General features: G+C 49.8%; 7 protein-coding genes across 7 annotated transcripts; 3 read left to right on the top strand and 4 right to left on the bottom strand.

The window, feature by feature from the left end:
* Positions 1 to 274: 274 nt before the first annotated feature.
* On the bottom strand, positions 275 to 1,209 carry N7509_010986 (uncharacterized protein; the record flags this gene model as incomplete). The annotated part of the gene is made up of 2 exons (XM_056635623.1): positions 275 to 812; positions 911 to 1,209. 2 exons carry the CDS (start codon positions 1,207 to 1,209, stop codon positions 275 to 277), a joined length of 837 nt encoding a protein of 278 aa, XP_056486243.1.
* A 2,650-nt stretch (positions 1,210 to 3,859) lies between these two features.
* On the top strand, positions 3,860 to 4,873 carry N7509_010985 (uncharacterized protein; the record flags this gene model as incomplete). Its single annotated transcript, XM_056635622.1, has 1 exon — positions 3,860 to 4,873. The coding sequence occupies one exon, from the start codon at positions 3,860 to 3,862 to the stop codon at positions 4,871 to 4,873; it is 1,014 nt and encodes a 337-aa protein (XP_056486242.1).
* Positions 4,874 to 5,067: 194 nt separating this feature from the next.
* Positions 5,068 to 6,738, bottom strand: N7509_010984 (aminopeptidase P family protein; the record flags this gene model as incomplete). Its single annotated transcript, XM_056635621.1, has 3 exons — positions 5,068 to 5,406; positions 5,466 to 6,445; positions 6,636 to 6,738. 3 exons carry the CDS (start codon positions 6,736 to 6,738, stop codon positions 5,068 to 5,070), a joined length of 1,422 nt encoding a protein of 473 aa, XP_056486241.1.
* A 529-nt stretch (positions 6,739 to 7,267) lies between these two features.
* N7509_010983 (SSH4 family protein) lies at positions 7,268 to 8,996 on the top strand (the record flags this gene model as incomplete). Its single annotated transcript, XM_056635620.1, has 3 exons — positions 7,268 to 7,748; positions 7,832 to 8,137; positions 8,206 to 8,996. The coding sequence occupies 3 exons, from the start codon at positions 7,268 to 7,270 to the stop codon at positions 8,994 to 8,996; spliced, it is 1,578 nt and encodes a 525-aa protein (XP_056486240.1).
* A 2,011-nt stretch (positions 8,997 to 11,007) lies between these two features.
* pdeA (3',5'-cyclic-nucleotide phosphodiesterase PDE1) lies at positions 11,008 to 12,700 on the top strand (the record flags this gene model as incomplete). Its single annotated transcript, XM_056635619.1, has 3 exons — positions 11,008 to 11,052; positions 11,187 to 11,875; positions 11,938 to 12,700. 3 exons carry the CDS (start codon positions 11,008 to 11,010, stop codon positions 12,698 to 12,700), a joined length of 1,497 nt encoding a protein of 498 aa, XP_056486239.1.
* A 279-nt stretch (positions 12,701 to 12,979) lies between these two features.
* On the bottom strand, positions 12,980 to 14,932 carry N7509_010981 (amidase; the record flags this gene model as incomplete). Its single annotated transcript, XM_056635618.1, has 3 exons — positions 12,980 to 14,103; positions 14,156 to 14,724; positions 14,805 to 14,932. The coding sequence occupies 3 exons, from the start codon at positions 14,930 to 14,932 to the stop codon at positions 12,980 to 12,982; spliced, it is 1,821 nt and encodes a 606-aa protein (XP_056486238.1).
* A 261-nt stretch (positions 14,933 to 15,193) lies between these two features.
* gwt1 (putative GPI anchor biosynthesis protein Gwt1) lies at positions 15,194 to 16,756 on the bottom strand (the record flags this gene model as incomplete). The annotated part of the gene is made up of 2 exons (XM_056635617.1): positions 15,194 to 16,588; positions 16,661 to 16,756. 2 exons carry the CDS (start codon positions 16,754 to 16,756, stop codon positions 15,194 to 15,196), a joined length of 1,491 nt encoding a protein of 496 aa, XP_056486237.1.
* Positions 16,757 to 17,642: the final 886 nt, after the last annotated feature.

Raw genomic sequence — 17,642 nt, 5'->3', positions numbered from 1 at the left:
AGGCTTAGAAAACAAGTCCGACCCTGCTTACTCTCCTGGCTGCTTCGGACTTTGTGCAGACTTCTCCGGCGAACAAAAATTGAACACTCATCAATGCCCAAAGCAAACCTCCTAATGTGGACCACGCTACGTAGCCCTACCCTCCTCACTGGAGCATTCCTGAAACCTGCTGGAGCTCCATTGTGTACTATGTATAATGTGCCCCATCCATTCCGCTATTGACCGCCCCCATTCTTGAATCGAAACCGACCCACGCTTGTCCAAGAGGTCCCCATCAGAGAAAGGCAAACATCTTGATCTCAATACTCTCCCTTGCAGGAAGCGTCTCCGTATCTGGTACCACGAACGCCGTGTGAGGCAATGTCATGCCTCCTTCCTCTGCCTGCTCGCTCTCGCTGTCGAACTGCGTGAAGATCAATGCCTCCTGGGGTTGCTGCTCGCTAAGATAATACCATCCCTGACTCTCCCGGAACGCATACTTGCCCAGCTCATGCCATCCATGTGGCAGGACCATACGACTCGTAATTCGGTCCTCCTGCCAATTGAGCGTGGCCCAGTCACACACAGCTAGAGGATCTCGCTGGACAGTCTTCAACGGTCGCCAGACATTAATGGCCAATATCCGACGCTTCAATAGCTCCTCTCTCTCAGCTGCATCTGGAATCACCGACTCCAAATTCTTCAGCGCACCCGCAGGCGTGAAGTCGGAATGCACACTATGGGCCGGGGCCCGGTTATTGGCGAGCATGGCCTCGTCCTCACTGAGGCATCGCACGCGATGGGCGAAAGTGACAGTTCGCGTGGCGCCCGTTCTGGACCAAATGATCAGCGACAATTCCCGTTCCAGGTGAAATTAGAAGGCACATTCATTCCGGACGTGCATTCCAGGCGCTCTCTCACACACACTCACATCTGGCGCACGAGGGCCTCTGTTTTTGGAACAATGACATTCCCCACATGGCTTTTCTCTGCCACGCCTTCGAGTTCTGGCATGTCATGCCACACATACTGAAACCCGTTCAGTCTTAGATTATACTGTGCTTCTTTGCCCCGAATGTCCTTTATATGCGCAGTCCGGACGTTGTCGGGCTCGATCATCGCTGCCATGCACTTCTCCGGCGCCATCTTCGTGAAATCCACCTCCATACTCTGGTTCTCAAGCCTCTCCCAGAAGACTAACTCAGCCTTCACATCTTTTGGTTGACTCATCGGATTGGAGAGTGTTAGTGTTACTAATGCAGAAGCTTCTCGTTGACGAAAAGCGTGGCGTGGCTCGGTGGCTGGAATGTTGTAGGCTGGATATTTCCAAAACTAACCACGTTGCGGGGAATCGCGAATATTTGAAGTACTCGATCCCTCGGCCAGTCCCTCAGCCGGCGTATGTGCATAACTCAGTGGGTTGACTTTTAGGAGTCTGGTTAAGGGGTTTCATGGATTCACCCGCTTCTACCTGGGCGCGATCCTACCTTATTTAGGGTTCCATACGAATACGAAGCCGAACCCGAGATGTTGACGTTTTATGCAAAAATCGTTGATGATCAGTGGGTCAACGTCGTCATGCCCAGGCCAATACGAAAGTCCGAGTCGCCTCCCTATGAATTGCAGCACTTGTACGGAGTACGCGCGGGTGATTAGTCGTCTAGATTAGAATTCTAAAGTCGGCACCTGGTTATCTTGACGCCGTGTGATGGTTTTCGGTAATATAGTATAATTAAGGAATAGCAATTGTTGGTTCTTCAAGAGAGTGATACTGTTTGAACGATGAGAAACTTCTCAACTGACCAAATCGTGAAACTTATCATCCTAAATAAGGTTGGGTCTTGAATAAGTTCATCTATTTCTAGATCTCGATACCCCCTTTCCCTTCTCCGAGAAGCCCTTTACTGGCATGCTTCGTATTCTCGTTGAATGCCAATACACCGATGCTGTATTAGATCGCATACTAGTAGTAAGTAGGCTCCTTTCAAGGTTCACACTAAGTTCAATGTTATTCCAAGGTTTGAGCGCCACACAGTGACTGCCCAGGTGGGCTGTTAGCCGTACACAGCCTACCTCACTCAATGAGACTTACAATCAGTGCCTGCCCGCCCAGAGACAAGTGGTAAATATAGCATATAGATGAGTTTATTCGACACTAGTATATGAGAGTTTGTTCTATCATCAGCTGGGCACCTGGGCAGGTACAGCCTGGAAGATACCGGATGAGTCTGGGCCGCTGTTATATACTGCCAGTGTTTTGTAACTTCATTTAACATAGCCTTGGAACGCCCGAGCTTGAACATTCGAAACCTTGGAATTCGATAGTTAGTATCCGTGACCATTAGCACTGATAGTATATTTATAGTGGCCTCAGGGCGATATCAAGTTAAATGTTAACCACTAGTAGTATTCCTTGGAAGGTTCAAGTTTAGAACCAAACTTGAATAAAAAGAATAACCAGAAGCCTCTAGGACTTCCATGGCTACAGTTCTACAACCCAATAGCAGCTTGAATATTAGATCGCTCCACTGCTTTGGCGACTATGAAAGCAGTATACTCAACTTAAAGTCTTCTCTCAGGTCTCTTTGAAATCCTAGGATGTTTTCCCCCATGTTTCCCCGGGTACTTCAATATCACAACACTCTATTTAACTTTTACATTCTGCAGTGTACTACCTCTTTGACGCCAGCCCATTTGGCCCCCACCCTTCGCTTTTTAACGAGTTTCATCCCGAACGATGATTGATTGGATCACGTTCCATTAGCACTGCCAAGAGCGGACCTCTTAGATCTCGTGAGTCTTGAGTCACCCTTGCTTGTAACAGGGTCTTCTCTTGAGCCGCACAGCTCCAGCGACAAAGCGATTTTACTTATTTTGAGCATTTACTCTTGTTGGTTTGGAAAATAACAACGAGAAAATGCCACGAAGAACTCCTCTTTACCTTCCACCCGAGGTGGTGGAGATCATTATTGGGTATTTGACCTTTGAACATCCTCCAACACTTTTGAATTTTGCAAAGGCTAGCAGAACATATTATGCATGCTGTCGACCAGCTATCAAATCCATAAAGTTCCACGATATCAATCTGATGGTATCCTCTTCGAAAAGACAAGTTGAAGAAGCTGTGAATCGCCTGATTAAACGACTCAAAGCTGAGGATGGTCTCCATTTCGTTCGCCAGCTTATTATTGGATACCCGACCTATGAGGGGGAAGTACATGATTGGAAGCCACCTCGAATGTCCGAACTGCGATGCAATAAACCTGCAGATGTGTATACGACGCAGTATGGAGAATGGGTAGAATGTTTCGAAATGGAAAGGGATACCTACTGTAGTTGGAATTCTCGCAGTGAACCGGACCTCCGCGCCTACAAATCAGTGGTGAAATTAATAATACTGCTTCCCAGATTGAAAGATCTGATATGGAGTCGGAATGCTCATGTTCCACTATGCATTGTTGAAGCTCTACGCCATGATCAGCCACAGTGTCGCCTCCATCTGGATGGGCGACTCCACATTTGCGATCTAAATACAGCAAAAAACCCAGAAGATCTCGCATTTATCACATCTCCATCTATTCACTCGATCAAAGTCAGTGGTGGCGACGCATGCTACAATAGCATTTTGCGTTTGGCGGGACTTGCTCCCAATCTCAAAAAGGTTCGAATGAGAAGATGCCCCAGTTTCGAGGGGCCCGCATTGGGTTCAGAAAATTTCCAGTCAGGCACCGCGTCATTGGTAGATCTTCGTTTCGAGGCCACTTGGAAATTTGATGAAAGACGCCTCTGTGAATGGAGCTATTGTACGGATTTCTCTACTCTGCAGACCCTTATTATCCATGGTCGATTGAATGATGCAGCATTCAAAGTTTGGGATAAAATGGAATTTTTGTTTCAATCTCTGAAGACTCTCCACCTGAACATTGCTGGATCTCGATCAAAGGAGTTTTATGATGACGCAAGTAAATTCCTGCGAAGCTTGCCACCCTTAACTGAACTTGAAGTAACCGGCTGGCACTTGCGCATCGGCATCGAGTCACTCCTCAGCGTCCATGGGTCTCACTTGCGCAAGTTTACGCTCAGAAAGCCCGCAACTTGGCAGACTTTGAGCGAACATCAAATTCGTCAAATCAGTCGAAAGTGCCCATTGCTAGAGGACCTAGGAGTTACAATCGACGGCGCACAAAGTCACACCGAGAAAGCCGAGATATACGCGGCTCTAGGGTCAATGCAAAACCTCAAATACCTTGATCTCACTTATGAAGTCGGTTTTATGGGGCTACCTATGATCCCTAGAGAGGAGACCACCTTATCGACAGGAACAGAAAGACCCGGCTCTCAGCATCATGAGTTGCCCAGCTATTCTTCGTTTGACGAATTCGAAAATAAATTTTGCGAAGGAGCATGTGACGAGTCTTTTCGGCTTCGAAATGGTCATGTACAGAAGATGATGGTTGATGGTATCATGGATGAAAGGCTTGCTTGTGAGGTTTTCCAAGCCATCTTGGACGCGAAGACACAAAATTCACCTGTTCTCAAGGATCTTATTATCAAAGTTATAGGTGCTCATGTGCGCAAAGACCTGATAGATATAGTTCACTTGCTTTCCAGTGATTGGCGTGTGATATACGAAACCGATTTTCGACGTCGTGGCAAATTGATTGCTAAAGAAATCGAGTCAGGCAGGGGCGACATTGGAGGAAGAAATAGAAATCTTCCACTGTGGTTGGAGCCCATATTTTATCGAATTTTCCCGGCGGCGAAGCCGAAAGGACCACCGCGGAAATTGTCAAAGAAATTGGCTGCCAAGAGGGACAAGGAAAAGAGTCAGGCCACTCCGATGTGGAGGCGCTACATACATAGTTTTCCTGCTGCTTCAGCAACAGAAAATTGAAATCATTCTTGATTGATCAAGCATAATCAAAGGAGTACGGTTAGTCACAAGTGACAAGAGGTTTGGGGGTATTCCCAGTACTGGAGCTCTGAAGGACCAACCATGGAACTAGAAACGGCCCGAAAGGTGTGAAGTATAAAGTTTGAAATGTTATTCTATGAATGAAGAATACTAGTAGGTATATTGCTCAGGTTCTACGAAGACCCACGAATAATTGCAAGCATCTCATCGCCTTTAGGCGCTGTAGTAAGATTCTCATATCCGTTAGCCGTCACGAGAATGTCATCCTCAATACGCACGCCGCCAATAGGGACATATTTTGCTGCCACGTCAAAATCAATATACTTTGCGAACGGCTGCTTGCGCGCATTCGCGAGAGCCAGCGGCGAGAAGTAGAGACCCGGTTCTACAGTCAATACCATACCCTCCTCCAACAATGGTGCTGAGACTGTACATGGTGAAAGACTGTAGGGACTCAAAACCGGGCCATATTGTTCATGATCAAAATCTGGGTGCATGGCCATGATGGAAGACTCGGAAACATCATGAACCTCAAGTCCAACATGATGACCCAGTCCGTGGGGAAGAAGACCTTCGAGGCACCAGACGCGCGAATTTCTGCGTGCTTGCCGCCTTTAAGGACTCCAATGGCCAAGAGACCATCAATCGCAATATCATGCGCCAAGTCGTGCAAAGATAGATATCGAGTACCCCTGCGGATCTGCTTGATGCACTCCTCTTGCATTCGCTCCACTAACTTATAAATATCCCGTACATATTGGTTGGGCCACTCTCCCGTGAGCGGGAATGTTCGAGTCACATCGCTTGCATAGCAGTTCCACTCCGCGCCAGCGTCAAGACATACAAGGGGTTTCTTGTGCAAAGACTCATTATTCCGATCGTAATGAAGGACTGCTGCGTTAGGACCCGATGCCGCGATAATCTGATATGCCTGGTTCCGAGCACCGTGCGAAAAACACGTGTCGAGGAACAATCCTTCGATCTCTGACTCGTTGGTCATTTTTTGGATACGTTCGAGAATTCTGCGATGTGCCAATCCCGAGACTTTGTTGGCTTGACGAATCATGCGAATCTCATACTCGTCCTTGACACCTCGAGCCGCATCCATGGCGGGCATAAGTTGTTTTGTGTTCAGCGGAAGCTCGGTCGGTAGTCCATCGGGAGTTTCCGATTCGTGAACCATGTAGAGAGAACTGTTCTGGACTCGTTGGCTCAGCCATGATTCCAGCTCGGGCTTCAGCGACGATTGATAGAGGACACGGTCGATGTCGTAGCGATCTTGGGCATCCTCTCGGGAAAGGGTCGGACCCATCCAGATCGCGCGGTGTAGATCGAAGTCCGGAACATAGAGGGTCAAGAGATCCAATGCGATATCGTATGTGAGAGTGCAATCGGGCTCATCCACGCCACTGAGGTAATAGAAGTATCGACGTTGACGGAACGGTCGCGCTTGGTCGGAGTCGCGCAAGTTGATTGTCGGTTGACCGGCAAGGAAAATCAAGCCATGGGAAGCACCAAGTTTGCGAGCGACGTTGCGAGCATGTTGTTTAGCTGTACCAGGGAGGGGATGCGATCAGTCTCGGGTCGGGGATAGAGGAAGAGAGGGAAGTCCTAACGATCACGAAGGGGTCTGTGGTAGGAACGAAGGTTCCGGACAGGTCAAATCGGCCTGGGCGGTAGTCCCGTAGACCCTTCCTAGGGTGGATAGGGAGGCTGAGACTTACCAGGGTATTTATCAAACGAAGTCCCGGAGATCGCAATGCGGATCTGGTAGGAGTCGACCGAGTTGACGACGATATCCCCCAGGGCGTTTTCGCGGGGGAAGCAAGAGAGCCGGAGCGCATGATGGGGATGGGTGGGTGAGTAGAGAGAAAATGAGAGGGGTCACTTGTCACTTGTCACCTTGGAAGGTTCCAAGCAAGGAGCCACGAGGGGAGTTTAAGAGAGAGAGGGGAAGGGGAAGAGAAGGAGAGGCTTATCCGTAGGGATGGTGACCTGTACCACCATGACCTTGACCTTGACCTTGACCTTGACCAGAAGGGATACAATAGAATAGTAATAGTAGTAAATGTTAAATGTTAAATAATAAATAATAAAATATAAAATATAAGCCAAAGGACCAAACACTGAAACTGTAAATATCGCCAGTGCACTCCTCCCACGCAGGTACTAAGCCGCAAGCATCTTAGATAAGTTGGATTGGGGCCGCCTTCATCGCCCACTTATCTCTCTCTCACACCACCACTTCCCTCCAGTCATTCCCTCCTCCATCTTCCACACTTCCACCTCTTCCCTCTGTTCTCCATTTCATCGTTTTCGCTTCTATTCTCCTTCCTCTCCCTGTCATCTATATTCTTCCTCGGTCAATGAACGATGCAGGGTCCTGAGGCATCGGGCCCCAGTGCGCTCGCAGGCCTCCCATCCACCCTCAGTACAGTGATAGGCTCCCCGACGACGTCACCGCTCGATCTCGTCGCCTCAACTCTCCCAACCGCCATACAATCCCCAACCGGCCTATCTCACCAACAAATCCAGCAGAACATTCAGCATGTCCTCTCAACTATTTCGTCCGACTACGAAAATGGCCGCGCATTTGCCGCCGGTGGCAACTCCTCCGGCTCCACCGGCAAAGGTATCCTGATTGGGATCCTATCCGCCTTCGGCTCAGCGGCTATTGCATTCCTCGTTCTTGCGATCTTCTTTTTCTTCAAATATACCCGTCGCGGGCGGATCATGCTCGATCGCATTGGTCGACCCGGTGAATTCGACGATGAGCAGGCCTTTGCCCGGGAGGAGGAAACGGCCCTCGAGGGCATGGATGATCTGTCGCGGTCGGAATATCTACGAGCCAAAGGTAGGATCGAGATCTTTCTGTCGACGACTATAGCAAGACCTATAGCTGGGGTGAGGTTGCGTTGCTAATCACTTCCTGTACAGCCTTCGTTCAAGCGAATCCTCCCGAATCTATGCAGACCGATATCTCTCTCTCCCAATTCCTCGCAATTCAAGAAAAGGGCGTCTCGGCGTGGGAATTCCAGCCTGAATTGGAAATCGCAAATTGTTTCGTTGAAGGGCGCACAGAAATTGAATTCTTCGATTCCGAGTGCAGTGTGCAGACCAATCTTCCCATTCCCAAGCAAAATGAGGTCTACTACTGGGAAGCCAAGATTTACGATAAACCCGACTCAACCATGATCGGAGTCGGTCTGACAACAAAACCATATCCTCTTTTCCGATTACCCGGTAGGTCTAGCCAGTGTTAAGATCCGATGCGTGGTAATCTTGGAGCCTTGCTAATTAACTACCTCTAGGTTTCCACAAAACTTCTGTTGCCTACGAATCCACCGGCCACCGCAGACACAACCAGCCATTCTCACCGACACCGTACGGGCCTCCACTTCTTCAAGGCGACGTTATCGGTGTTGGCTACCGACCCAGATCCGGTACTATCTTCTTTACTCGCAACGGAAAAAGGCTCGAGGATATCGCCCATAATTACCGGGCCCAAAATCTATTCCCTACGATCGGGGCCAATGGCCCTTGCAGTGTTCATGTCAATTTTGGTCAAATGGGCTTCGTATTCATCGAAGCTAATGTTAAGAAATGGGGTTTGGCCCCCATGACTGGTAGTCTCGCCCCGCCCCCACCCTATGGCAGTGAACAAGGCAGCATTTTGCTGGAGTCGGGCCGTGAGAGCGCCGCCACGATTTCGCAGCGGGTTTATCAAACCCACACCGCCAGAAGTTCCAGCATTGGCCTCCCCCAAGCCGTCAGCCCTGGCCCTATCCGTTCTCCAACCGACATCTCACTCGCTCAATTGGCTCATATTCCTTCCAACGAAGATGCCGGGGAGGGATCCAGCCGTTTAGACGACAGCGAGAGCAACAACCCTGCTCCTACGGGAGAACCCGATGAAAATGGCGTCTTGCCTCCGGAATACTCGAGCCCGGGGAGTAGCCGCAGGGGCAGTGATGCCAGCTTGGAATTTCCCGTCCAGAACTCTGAAGACTTGCGTTCTCCGCGAGAGAACGATCATCAAGAATCTCAAAATCTGCCAAGCTATCAAGCAGCGGTAGATCGGGAAGAGGATGACCTGGACTAGAGACTGGCATGGCCTCCACCACGATACTTTATTATTACTATACGTTCTTCTCATGAACATACTATCCTCTGGGTTACTGGTGGGCTCCAAAAACGGACGAGCCTACAAATCTCTCACTTATACCATTTCTTTGTTGTTTCGATTAGCGAGTCCACGGATGGCGTCTTTTTTTTAGCAAATTGGGAGGATTGGCTGGATTATGGAATATGCAACTTTTTTTTGACTGGGAAATTATATCTATTTGGATTTGAAATCGGGGTTTTTGCGATTTTATCTTCTGACTATTGGGTTTCCTCACGACCTCATGTACGGCGGGCTGCAGCTACACCCCGCCTCTTCATTCGCTACCAATTCCCCGCTCTTGTTATATTCATCGTCGGAAGCAGGAAACAGGTCTGTACATTTTGTCATCTAACATCCTCATACTCCGGGTGGCCCTGCTCTCAGCGTCAATCGGATACCCTCCAACTGGCTGATTTTACCCTTTCATCCTTTCATCTTCAAAGTAGAGTAGAAGGAGTGACGTTGCAAAGGTTTGAGCCCCATGTTGACTGCTCTCGTCTCTGCCTTCTAATTGGAAACTAGTAGCTACCTGAGATGGAATACATAGGTCATGCCACTGTAGTAGACTAGTAGTTCTCTTCATGTATCAGTATTCCAATGCTCTAGGTAGTTTGAGTCATCTCGAATATACCATGGTAGGCATAGATATCATACCCCACCGCAGTTGATAGGGCGTCATATGACCCGTTTATTACGGAATAGGCAGGGACCAGTCGCCTTAGATAACCGTTTATCGGCCCTGAAGGTGATCACCCTGCCCTATACTACCTTACCTTGATGCCTTGAACTCAAAGAATCAAAGAACTAAACAAAGGGCAATTGACTACTTAGACTTTCAAAGAGAATCTACAAAGAAACACATCAAAGAAAACCAGTATATCCTTACTAGTTACTTAGTAGTAAAAAACCAAAAAAATACTCGGTCATCGAGCCGCCAACAACCGCCGGGCGCACCAGGAAAGCGCGCCAAGACCGCCCCCAACTTCCCCAGAAGCTCCGAGCGTCTCGTCGGCTTCGGCTTCCATTTCTTTTCATTGTCCTTTCATTCCTTCATATTTGCTGAGGCTTTGGAGTCATGGCCCTTGATTCCATTTCAATTTTCTGAATTCCCTCTGCTCATCCACTGTCTCATTCTCTCAATTCTCCACCGTTGCCGAAGTTCCGTGGAAAATCGTCCCCACAAACCGAGCGCATCGGCACGCCCGAGATACCCATCAGCTGCCACGTCTCATATATCATTTGTACAGGACTGGCTCTGCAGGCGCTGAGAGATCTGTGAACATCTTGGCGGCATTGACCCAATTGGCTTGTGATCTCTGGACCTCCCGTGCAGTAGCGTCTTGTCCAGCCCTCCTGCATACCGCGCGCCTTCGTCATACAACCTGGGGAAGGTCCACATTAGGCGGAGTCATCCCCAAAATTCGAGTGGCAGAAGATCTTATCTGCCCTTGCCTACCTCGTCTAACCTGCGACGTGGTAACACACGCGTGTCTCCGGCCCTCTCGAGGACGAAACACACGGCAAATTTTGGCCTAGTGCCTGTCTGGTCCTGATCGCACCTCTCCCCCCTGCATGTGTATTCCGGTATAGGTGCTAAGAGGCTAGCCGGGTTTGCAGCAGATTGAACGACAGTACGGATTGCGATCTCGCTTTCGTACTAATATTTCCCTTTTTCCCCCTTTCATTTTTTCCCTTGGAGGCGCACTTGGCTTCGGGAATTTCAATTCTTCTGAGCCGCATTCTGCAGACCAATCTACAGAGGTACTTCGTGAGACAGTTGCACCGTCAGACTTTGGGCACCTGGTCAAATCAGGCAGCGAGGCAACTCTCATTCATTCTGAGACTCGAATGCTCGGGACTTTGAGATTCCAGGTTTAGCTCAACGATGCCGAATCAACGAAGAAAGGTAAAACATGAACAAAGGGGAAGCGTAACAAGCAACGGAAGCATGGCGGAATCAGTCGCGGATGCTGCTTTTGAAGTCATTGTTTTGGTAAGTCTCCCGCATATGACATGTATTGAAATGTCTCACGTTTCTGGTCTCGACTTTGTTTCACAGTCTCGAGGGAGTGTGGATCCGGTCTCGGGTTCCAGCAGCCTGCAAGTTTTGATGCTGACTCGGTTCAGGGGCCAAATGGTGGACCTCGTGAGGACAGGGTGACTGGCCTATTGGTACGGTCGACTTCAACCGGCTGGCAGCCAAACTCCGCCATCGCTGTGGATGGGGGTACCCTTCTCGCCGGGATCATTCGTTTGCTGAAGAGGGATATCGAAGGAGCTAGGGATAATGTGCTGCAGCATGGTCCCTTTGCAGGTCTACGCCTCCCATTTAAGTCGGCAGAAGCCAACGGAGCGCATGTATTCAGGGAGATCATCGATGCAGTTCTCATCACACACCCTCATCTTGATCACATTTCGGGTCTGGCAATCAATACACCGATTGTCGAGGCAGGAAATGGTCCCAAGTCTGTGGCTGCTCTTCCATCCGTGATAGCAGCCCTCAAAAACCACATGTTCAATGATGTTATCTGGCCGAACCTGTCCGACGAGGATGGCGGTGCAGGCTTGCTTACTTACAATCGCCTGGTCGAGGGCGGCAACAATAGATTTGGCACTGGAGAGGTCCGGGGCTATGTACGAGCCTGCACTGGTATAACGACTAAGTGTCTAACTGTCAGCCATGGGAGGTGCAAGCAGCGGTATCACCCAGAAACCGCGACGCATCACAGGATCAATAGCACTATATTCGCACCTCATCTACCTGAGCATTTCATGCTGCCTTCTCGAGCGATGTCAATTGATCCAAATGAAGGAAGGTAATTTTGACTCTTTTCAAAAGACAAGTTGCAGATGAACTTCTTGCTAATCCCATATCTAGCTTTTACTCCCCCGCTCGCTCACCCCGACTTGCTGCGACCAAGGAGCCTACCATGGCCACTGTTGAAAGCTCTGCATTCTTTCTGCGAGACAGCATAAGCGGAAAAGAGATAATCGTCTTTGGAGATGTCGAGCCGGATTCGGTAGCTCTAGAGCCACACAATCGGCGCGTCTGGAAAACCGCTGCCCCCAAAGTCGAGGATGGCACCCTTCGCGCAATCTTCATCGAGTGCTCTTATAATGACAGCGTCGATGATGCCTATTTATACGGTCACCTGTGTCCCAGACATCTCATCGCTGAACTGAGCGTCCTCGCCAAGTTCGTGATGGAGGCACGCGACAAAAAGAACAGCTTGCCTGCGCAAAATCCCAGCGATCCAGCAAAGTCAAAACGCAAATGGGATAGTACGCCCAACGATGATCCTATGTCTGTAAGCCCAAGATCCATGAAGCGAACACGCAGCATGGGCGGCAGAGCAGACCTGGCAAAATTAAACAGAGTATCTGAAACACCCGACGCGCCCTCCTTGTACGAGGAAGAGGATTTTGATTTCAGTGCCCCGAACGCATCCCGCTGGGCTGGCGCTGATCCTCTTCCACTGCAAGATTTATCTGTTTACATCATTCACATCAAAGAGACGCTCGCTGATGGACCACCTCCCGGGTATGAGATCCTGAGCCAGTTGCGGAAGCAGGCAGCTGAGTCGTCTCTGGGCTGTCAGTTTTTCCTTCCAGACCCGGAGGAAGGCATATTTATTTCATGAAGTTTGGCTCTTTTTCTTCTTCGCTTCTAGTATTTATTATTTTGATTCGGCGCAGGATTTTATATTATTCTTATGTTTGGAAATAGACGGTACCAAGGCAGTGCAGAATAGGGGCGGATTCTTGTATTTTTTTTCCATTATTCCAATGTTATTATTCCTTAACGATGAGCAAGGCATAGGTATCTCTGTGGAGATCAGATCAAACTTATAGTCAGCAAACATCGGCCATGATCTCAAACTGACATAATGTAACAAATAATCCACAGCATAATCCATCGATCAAGCCGATTGCCCCTCTGTCGCTCTGGCAATGACATCCTCCCAGACACACCCGCCGGCGGAGGGAATCCGAAGACCAGACGCAACAGAACCATCTTCACTATCACGTGGGGGAAGGGCAGCAGGCAAATCCAGAATAGTCTCCCCATCTCTAGCAAAATCAATCAGATCCTCCTCGCTACCCCATTCACCCATAGCCATCAAACCTATAGGCACACCGCTATCTGGATCATAGCCAGCAGGACAGCTTATAGAAGGGCAACCAGTGAAATTAGCCAGCCAGACATACTCCATATTTCTCACAGACGCCTTGCCATCCGATACGCCGCGAGAGAGATCTGCTTCACCACCATCAATATGCCAACCAGGGAGAGGAGTAGTAGGAGAGAGAATCAAGAGACCAGGGTGCTTCTGGAAGAGGTGGGAGAGGTGGGTCATCAATAAATTGCGTAGACGCTGGGCCACGAGGAGTTCCTGCGCGGTGATCTGGTACATTCCCAAAGAGACGAGAACCTTGTTTGGAGCCGTCAGATGGCGGATCTGACGAGCATCCACGCCAGATGCAATTTCCGCCATGATAGTCAAAACATGAGCGCGCTGGCCTTCAGGAAGATAAGGTATTGTGATATCGATGACATCGTAGCCATTTTGACGGTAGTGATCCAATGCGGTGTCAAAGACCGCACGAACAGGGGCTTCGGCGCGGTCGATCCATTCGCGCATTATACCGATTGTCTTGGCGCGTTTACGGTCCGGTAGGGCGGGAATGGGCCTTGGGAATTGAGAGGAGATTGGATCTTGCGAGGCGGGGGCGGGCGTGGCCATGATCCGGTAGGCGAGGGCAAGGTCATCGATGTTTGAGGCCATGGGCCCGAGTACGCCTACAGTCGGGGCAAGACTTTGGGATGGTGCTCCAGATACACGGCCGTGGGTAGTCTTTAGCCCCCATATGCCACAGAATGATGAGGGAATACGGATTGAACCGCCGCCGTCTGCACCCAGGGCAATGGGCACCAATCCTGCACCAACCGCATATCCAGATCCGCCAGAAGATCCACCGCAATAGTAGCTTTTGTTATGAGGATTTCGAGGGGTGCCGAAGTTGGGATTATTGTTGGTGGTGTCTGCGGAGTTTAGCAACGAGAGTTAAGGGTATTGGTTTTCGATATCTCATACCGAGGCCGAGTTCGTGCATGGTGGTCTTCCCAATGACAATAGCTCCGGCTTCTTGCCATTGCTGTACACACCAAGAGGTAGCATCGCTGCCAGCCTTAAAATCTAATTTACTTCCCAATGTCCGTTTATAGCCTGTGATATGGACTTCATCCTTGACCGCGACGGGGATGCCATCAAGAGGACCTAGTGGCTGACCCTTCTTGTATCTCTCGGAAGAGGCTTCTGCGGCTGCTTGAATGATCTCGACCTGAGACTCAAGGAAGGCAGTCGAGTGTTTCCCCACAGGCTGAACATCACGACGCACCAGGGGAAGCAAAGCCTCGACGACCGCGGTTGGGGTCAGTTCACCCGACAAGTATAACGCGCGATAGTCGGCAGAGGTATAATAGCTATGGGGTCCGTTTCGCTTCGCAATCGGAGGGATATCGGTGTCATTGTGGATATTATCAACAGGAATCACGGTGGGATCGTAGCGGCCGGAGTACTGATAGAGGTGGGGGATTTCGCGTATGACATCGAAGCCAGCACTGCGCCAGAAATGGCTTTGAACGAAACCTATATTATGGATCCTGGCGAGTCATCAACGGTCAGCTCTCGTGTCCTCGCTGCAAGCTTTCAAAGTTGGAATGGAAGGTCTTTTGGAGCTTACAAGGTCGCACCGATGGCCAAAGGTATACCTCGGAAGACAGGTATGGATTGAGTTTCATTCTTGTAGGGTACTAAAGGGCCCTCGCGAGGCTGGGGATAATTGAGGAACGACTGTTTGCTGGAAGCCATTTTTTGCAGGTCATAGTAGGAGCTGGAGCTGGAACCGGAGCTGGAGACGGAGCTTCAAGGAAAGCGGAGGTGGCAGATCCCGCCGAGGCGATGATCCACGGGTGTCTTGGCACGATATGATCTCACTTACCTCGGCACGTGGATTGTGTTACTAATAACTCTGTTAAATATGTATGGATTACGCTGAACAGCAAGGTAATACTACTAATACAGCCACTTTAAGCTTGGAAGCTTGATACTATTTGCAAATTTATAATACATCTATAGGCGCAATTTGATGTTGGCCTTTTCCATGCCCAACGCAATGCCGGTGAGGATCGCCATGTAGGCAACCAATATGGCCATGGCTTGGGGCACGTTGACATCCAGGGTCGGAATACTCAGATTAACCACACCCGTCAGCAGGTTGGCAATTAAGAAGATCGCGAGTCCACCGTGATTAAATGATGTCAAAACGCGACTCGTGGCAAATGAAGTCCTTTCTCCTTCGCCGTCCTTGCTGCTCGCTCGATGAACAGCTGGGAAGAACACAGTCTCGACCAGGCAGAACAGAAGCAGCTGCGCACTGTTGAAAGCAGAGACCCACAAGACGTATGGCATATTTGCAAGGCGACGCGATACATGGATACCAGCGCCATAGCCGAATGCGTAGGTAGAGTTGAAGAAGAACAAGCTTGACCAGAACAGTACTTGCAGGGTCAAGCTGATAAGCACGGACTTGCGAGCTTGCTGCGGCGATTTTGATGAGGAAGTACCTCGGGGAATGATGCGAGTCCCAACACCCCTTCCAGCGAGGAAAATCGCCAAGTAGCCCAGGAAAGAGAAGATTCCCTCACGGTTCTTAGAGATCAAGTCCTCGCCCCGAGGAGAGATCAAAATATATGCTTTCAAGTCGGTGGACTCTAAGAGAACTTGGTAGAATATGGCAATACTAATGGCCAGCGCCTCATAAGAGGGAATCAAGGCCGTCAAAGAATCGAATATCTCCACAAATGGAGGCAAAAATCCAAGAGTGAAGAAAAAGTTCCAGTGAACTCCATACTCGGTGACATGCTCCGCATAGTCAAGGCCCTTGACACTCCAAAGCCGAATGAGACCCAGCACAAGCAGGGGAATAGAATGTCGCATTGAGCCAAGGAGTCTCTTTGAAAAAGTAGCGTTGGGGGAACTGGAAGCCCGACTCTTTAAAAGTGCACGCGCAGAAACCACGCCGGCCGAGAAAACGAATGAGCCCACACCCATGTCCATCAACGAGGTGCCCCAATTCTCAACCTTGGCGAACCGGCGTGGGAAGACTCGGAAATCCACGGCGAGAATGGCGACACACGTAACTATCATCATCGCCGAGCGGTAGGTGGTCAGGAACGGGTGGATTGGTAAGGAGAGTGCATCTTCTTTAGATGTTTCATCCTTGGCGTTTTGCTTGCGGGGTGGTTTGGCTTTCTGGGTAGGGCGAAGAGGAGGCTGGGTCAAGAACAACAGGATCGCAGGGGTGATGAGGAGAATATTTAATAGGACGGGTGCTGACGAGTAAGCGGTGGTCGCGAAAAGGATGGCCAGAACATTGAGAAGAAAGTCTGTTAAAAGAGCGGCGGGTCCGTAAGGCGTAAAGAACGATAGCCGGGATTGGAGCGCGGACCACAAAAGTACCGAAGCCTAGACAGACCATGTATGAGTATTCGGCTTTTTTTTTTGAGATTGGCAAGGAAGGGGGAGGTTGGACAATACCGGCGCGACTAATGTGACGGCATTGATGTCACCGATAGTGCTTCCCGAGAGGTTCGAGACGAATGCCTCTTTCCGAGCTTTATAACTTGCATCCATTTTTGAGGCTGAGGTGATATGAGACGAACAGTATCACCTTTGACCAATTGTCCGCATTTGTAATCAAAGAGAACGCGGGGGATTGATATTGGAGGTGGAACGGAGCGGATTTTGGAGGTCCAAAGGCTAAGGTAAAGCTCCCGGGGGAGACAACACCGTGGCAATCACCTGATCCGCGATGTATGCCTTGCGGATCCCCGGAACCTTCTCGACACATGCTCTTATTTCCCACGTCACCTACGCATGAGATTCTTCTCTAGATTCTGATAAATGAGCGAAGATGCTTGTATGCGCTCTCTAACCTTGGTACTAACTATATGTTACATGAATGGTTCCCCACCATGAAGCTGGCCACAGCCTCAGTACCGATCTAGGCAGAAGGAATCAACAATGGCCATGATAACACCGATCAACAAATCAAACAGCGTTGGTAAAGCAAGGCTAGCTCGAGGCTTCGAGGGGTCTGCAATTCGGAAACGCTCAGGGTACGGCCGGCAGTGAACGCGATTGGAGGATGGGCGTTGCAAGGCCCCGGGAAGCGACGATCTGGGGTATCACGCTCGTGGTTTCTTGCAAGGCTAGTCCGGACCACTCCTTAAATCCCCTCCCTTAACCCGGCATCACGTTCAGTGTTGCAGCCTGGCTGGAAAGTTGGATGAGGTTTTTTCCGTTGCGGATCAGGAGCCTCCTCGAGTCAGGGCTTTTGATCGGACCCGCTCGACATCTCAGCTTGTGGATATAGAATGCATAGCTGTGAACTCAATCTACCTTGGATTTTAAAAATAACCGAATCCGAGGGGGACTCGGATCCGGCCCCATCAGGGACGATCAGAGTCGATCGGAATCTCGTGCCAAACAAAACATCATTCAAGGCCCCAGTGCTCGC

The sequence above is a fragment of the Penicillium cosmopolitanum genome (genome assembly GCF_028827165.1).
Source record: "Penicillium cosmopolitanum strain IBT 29677 chromosome Unknown utg000009l:1.0-9042332.0:1.0-9050551.0, whole genome shotgun sequence".
NCBI classification, from domain to species: domain Eukaryota; kingdom Fungi; phylum Ascomycota; class Eurotiomycetes; order Eurotiales; family Aspergillaceae; genus Penicillium; species Penicillium cosmopolitanum.
The sequence above is the reverse complement of the archived record's forward strand: the minus strand, read 5'-3'. Positions and strand labels throughout refer to the sequence as shown.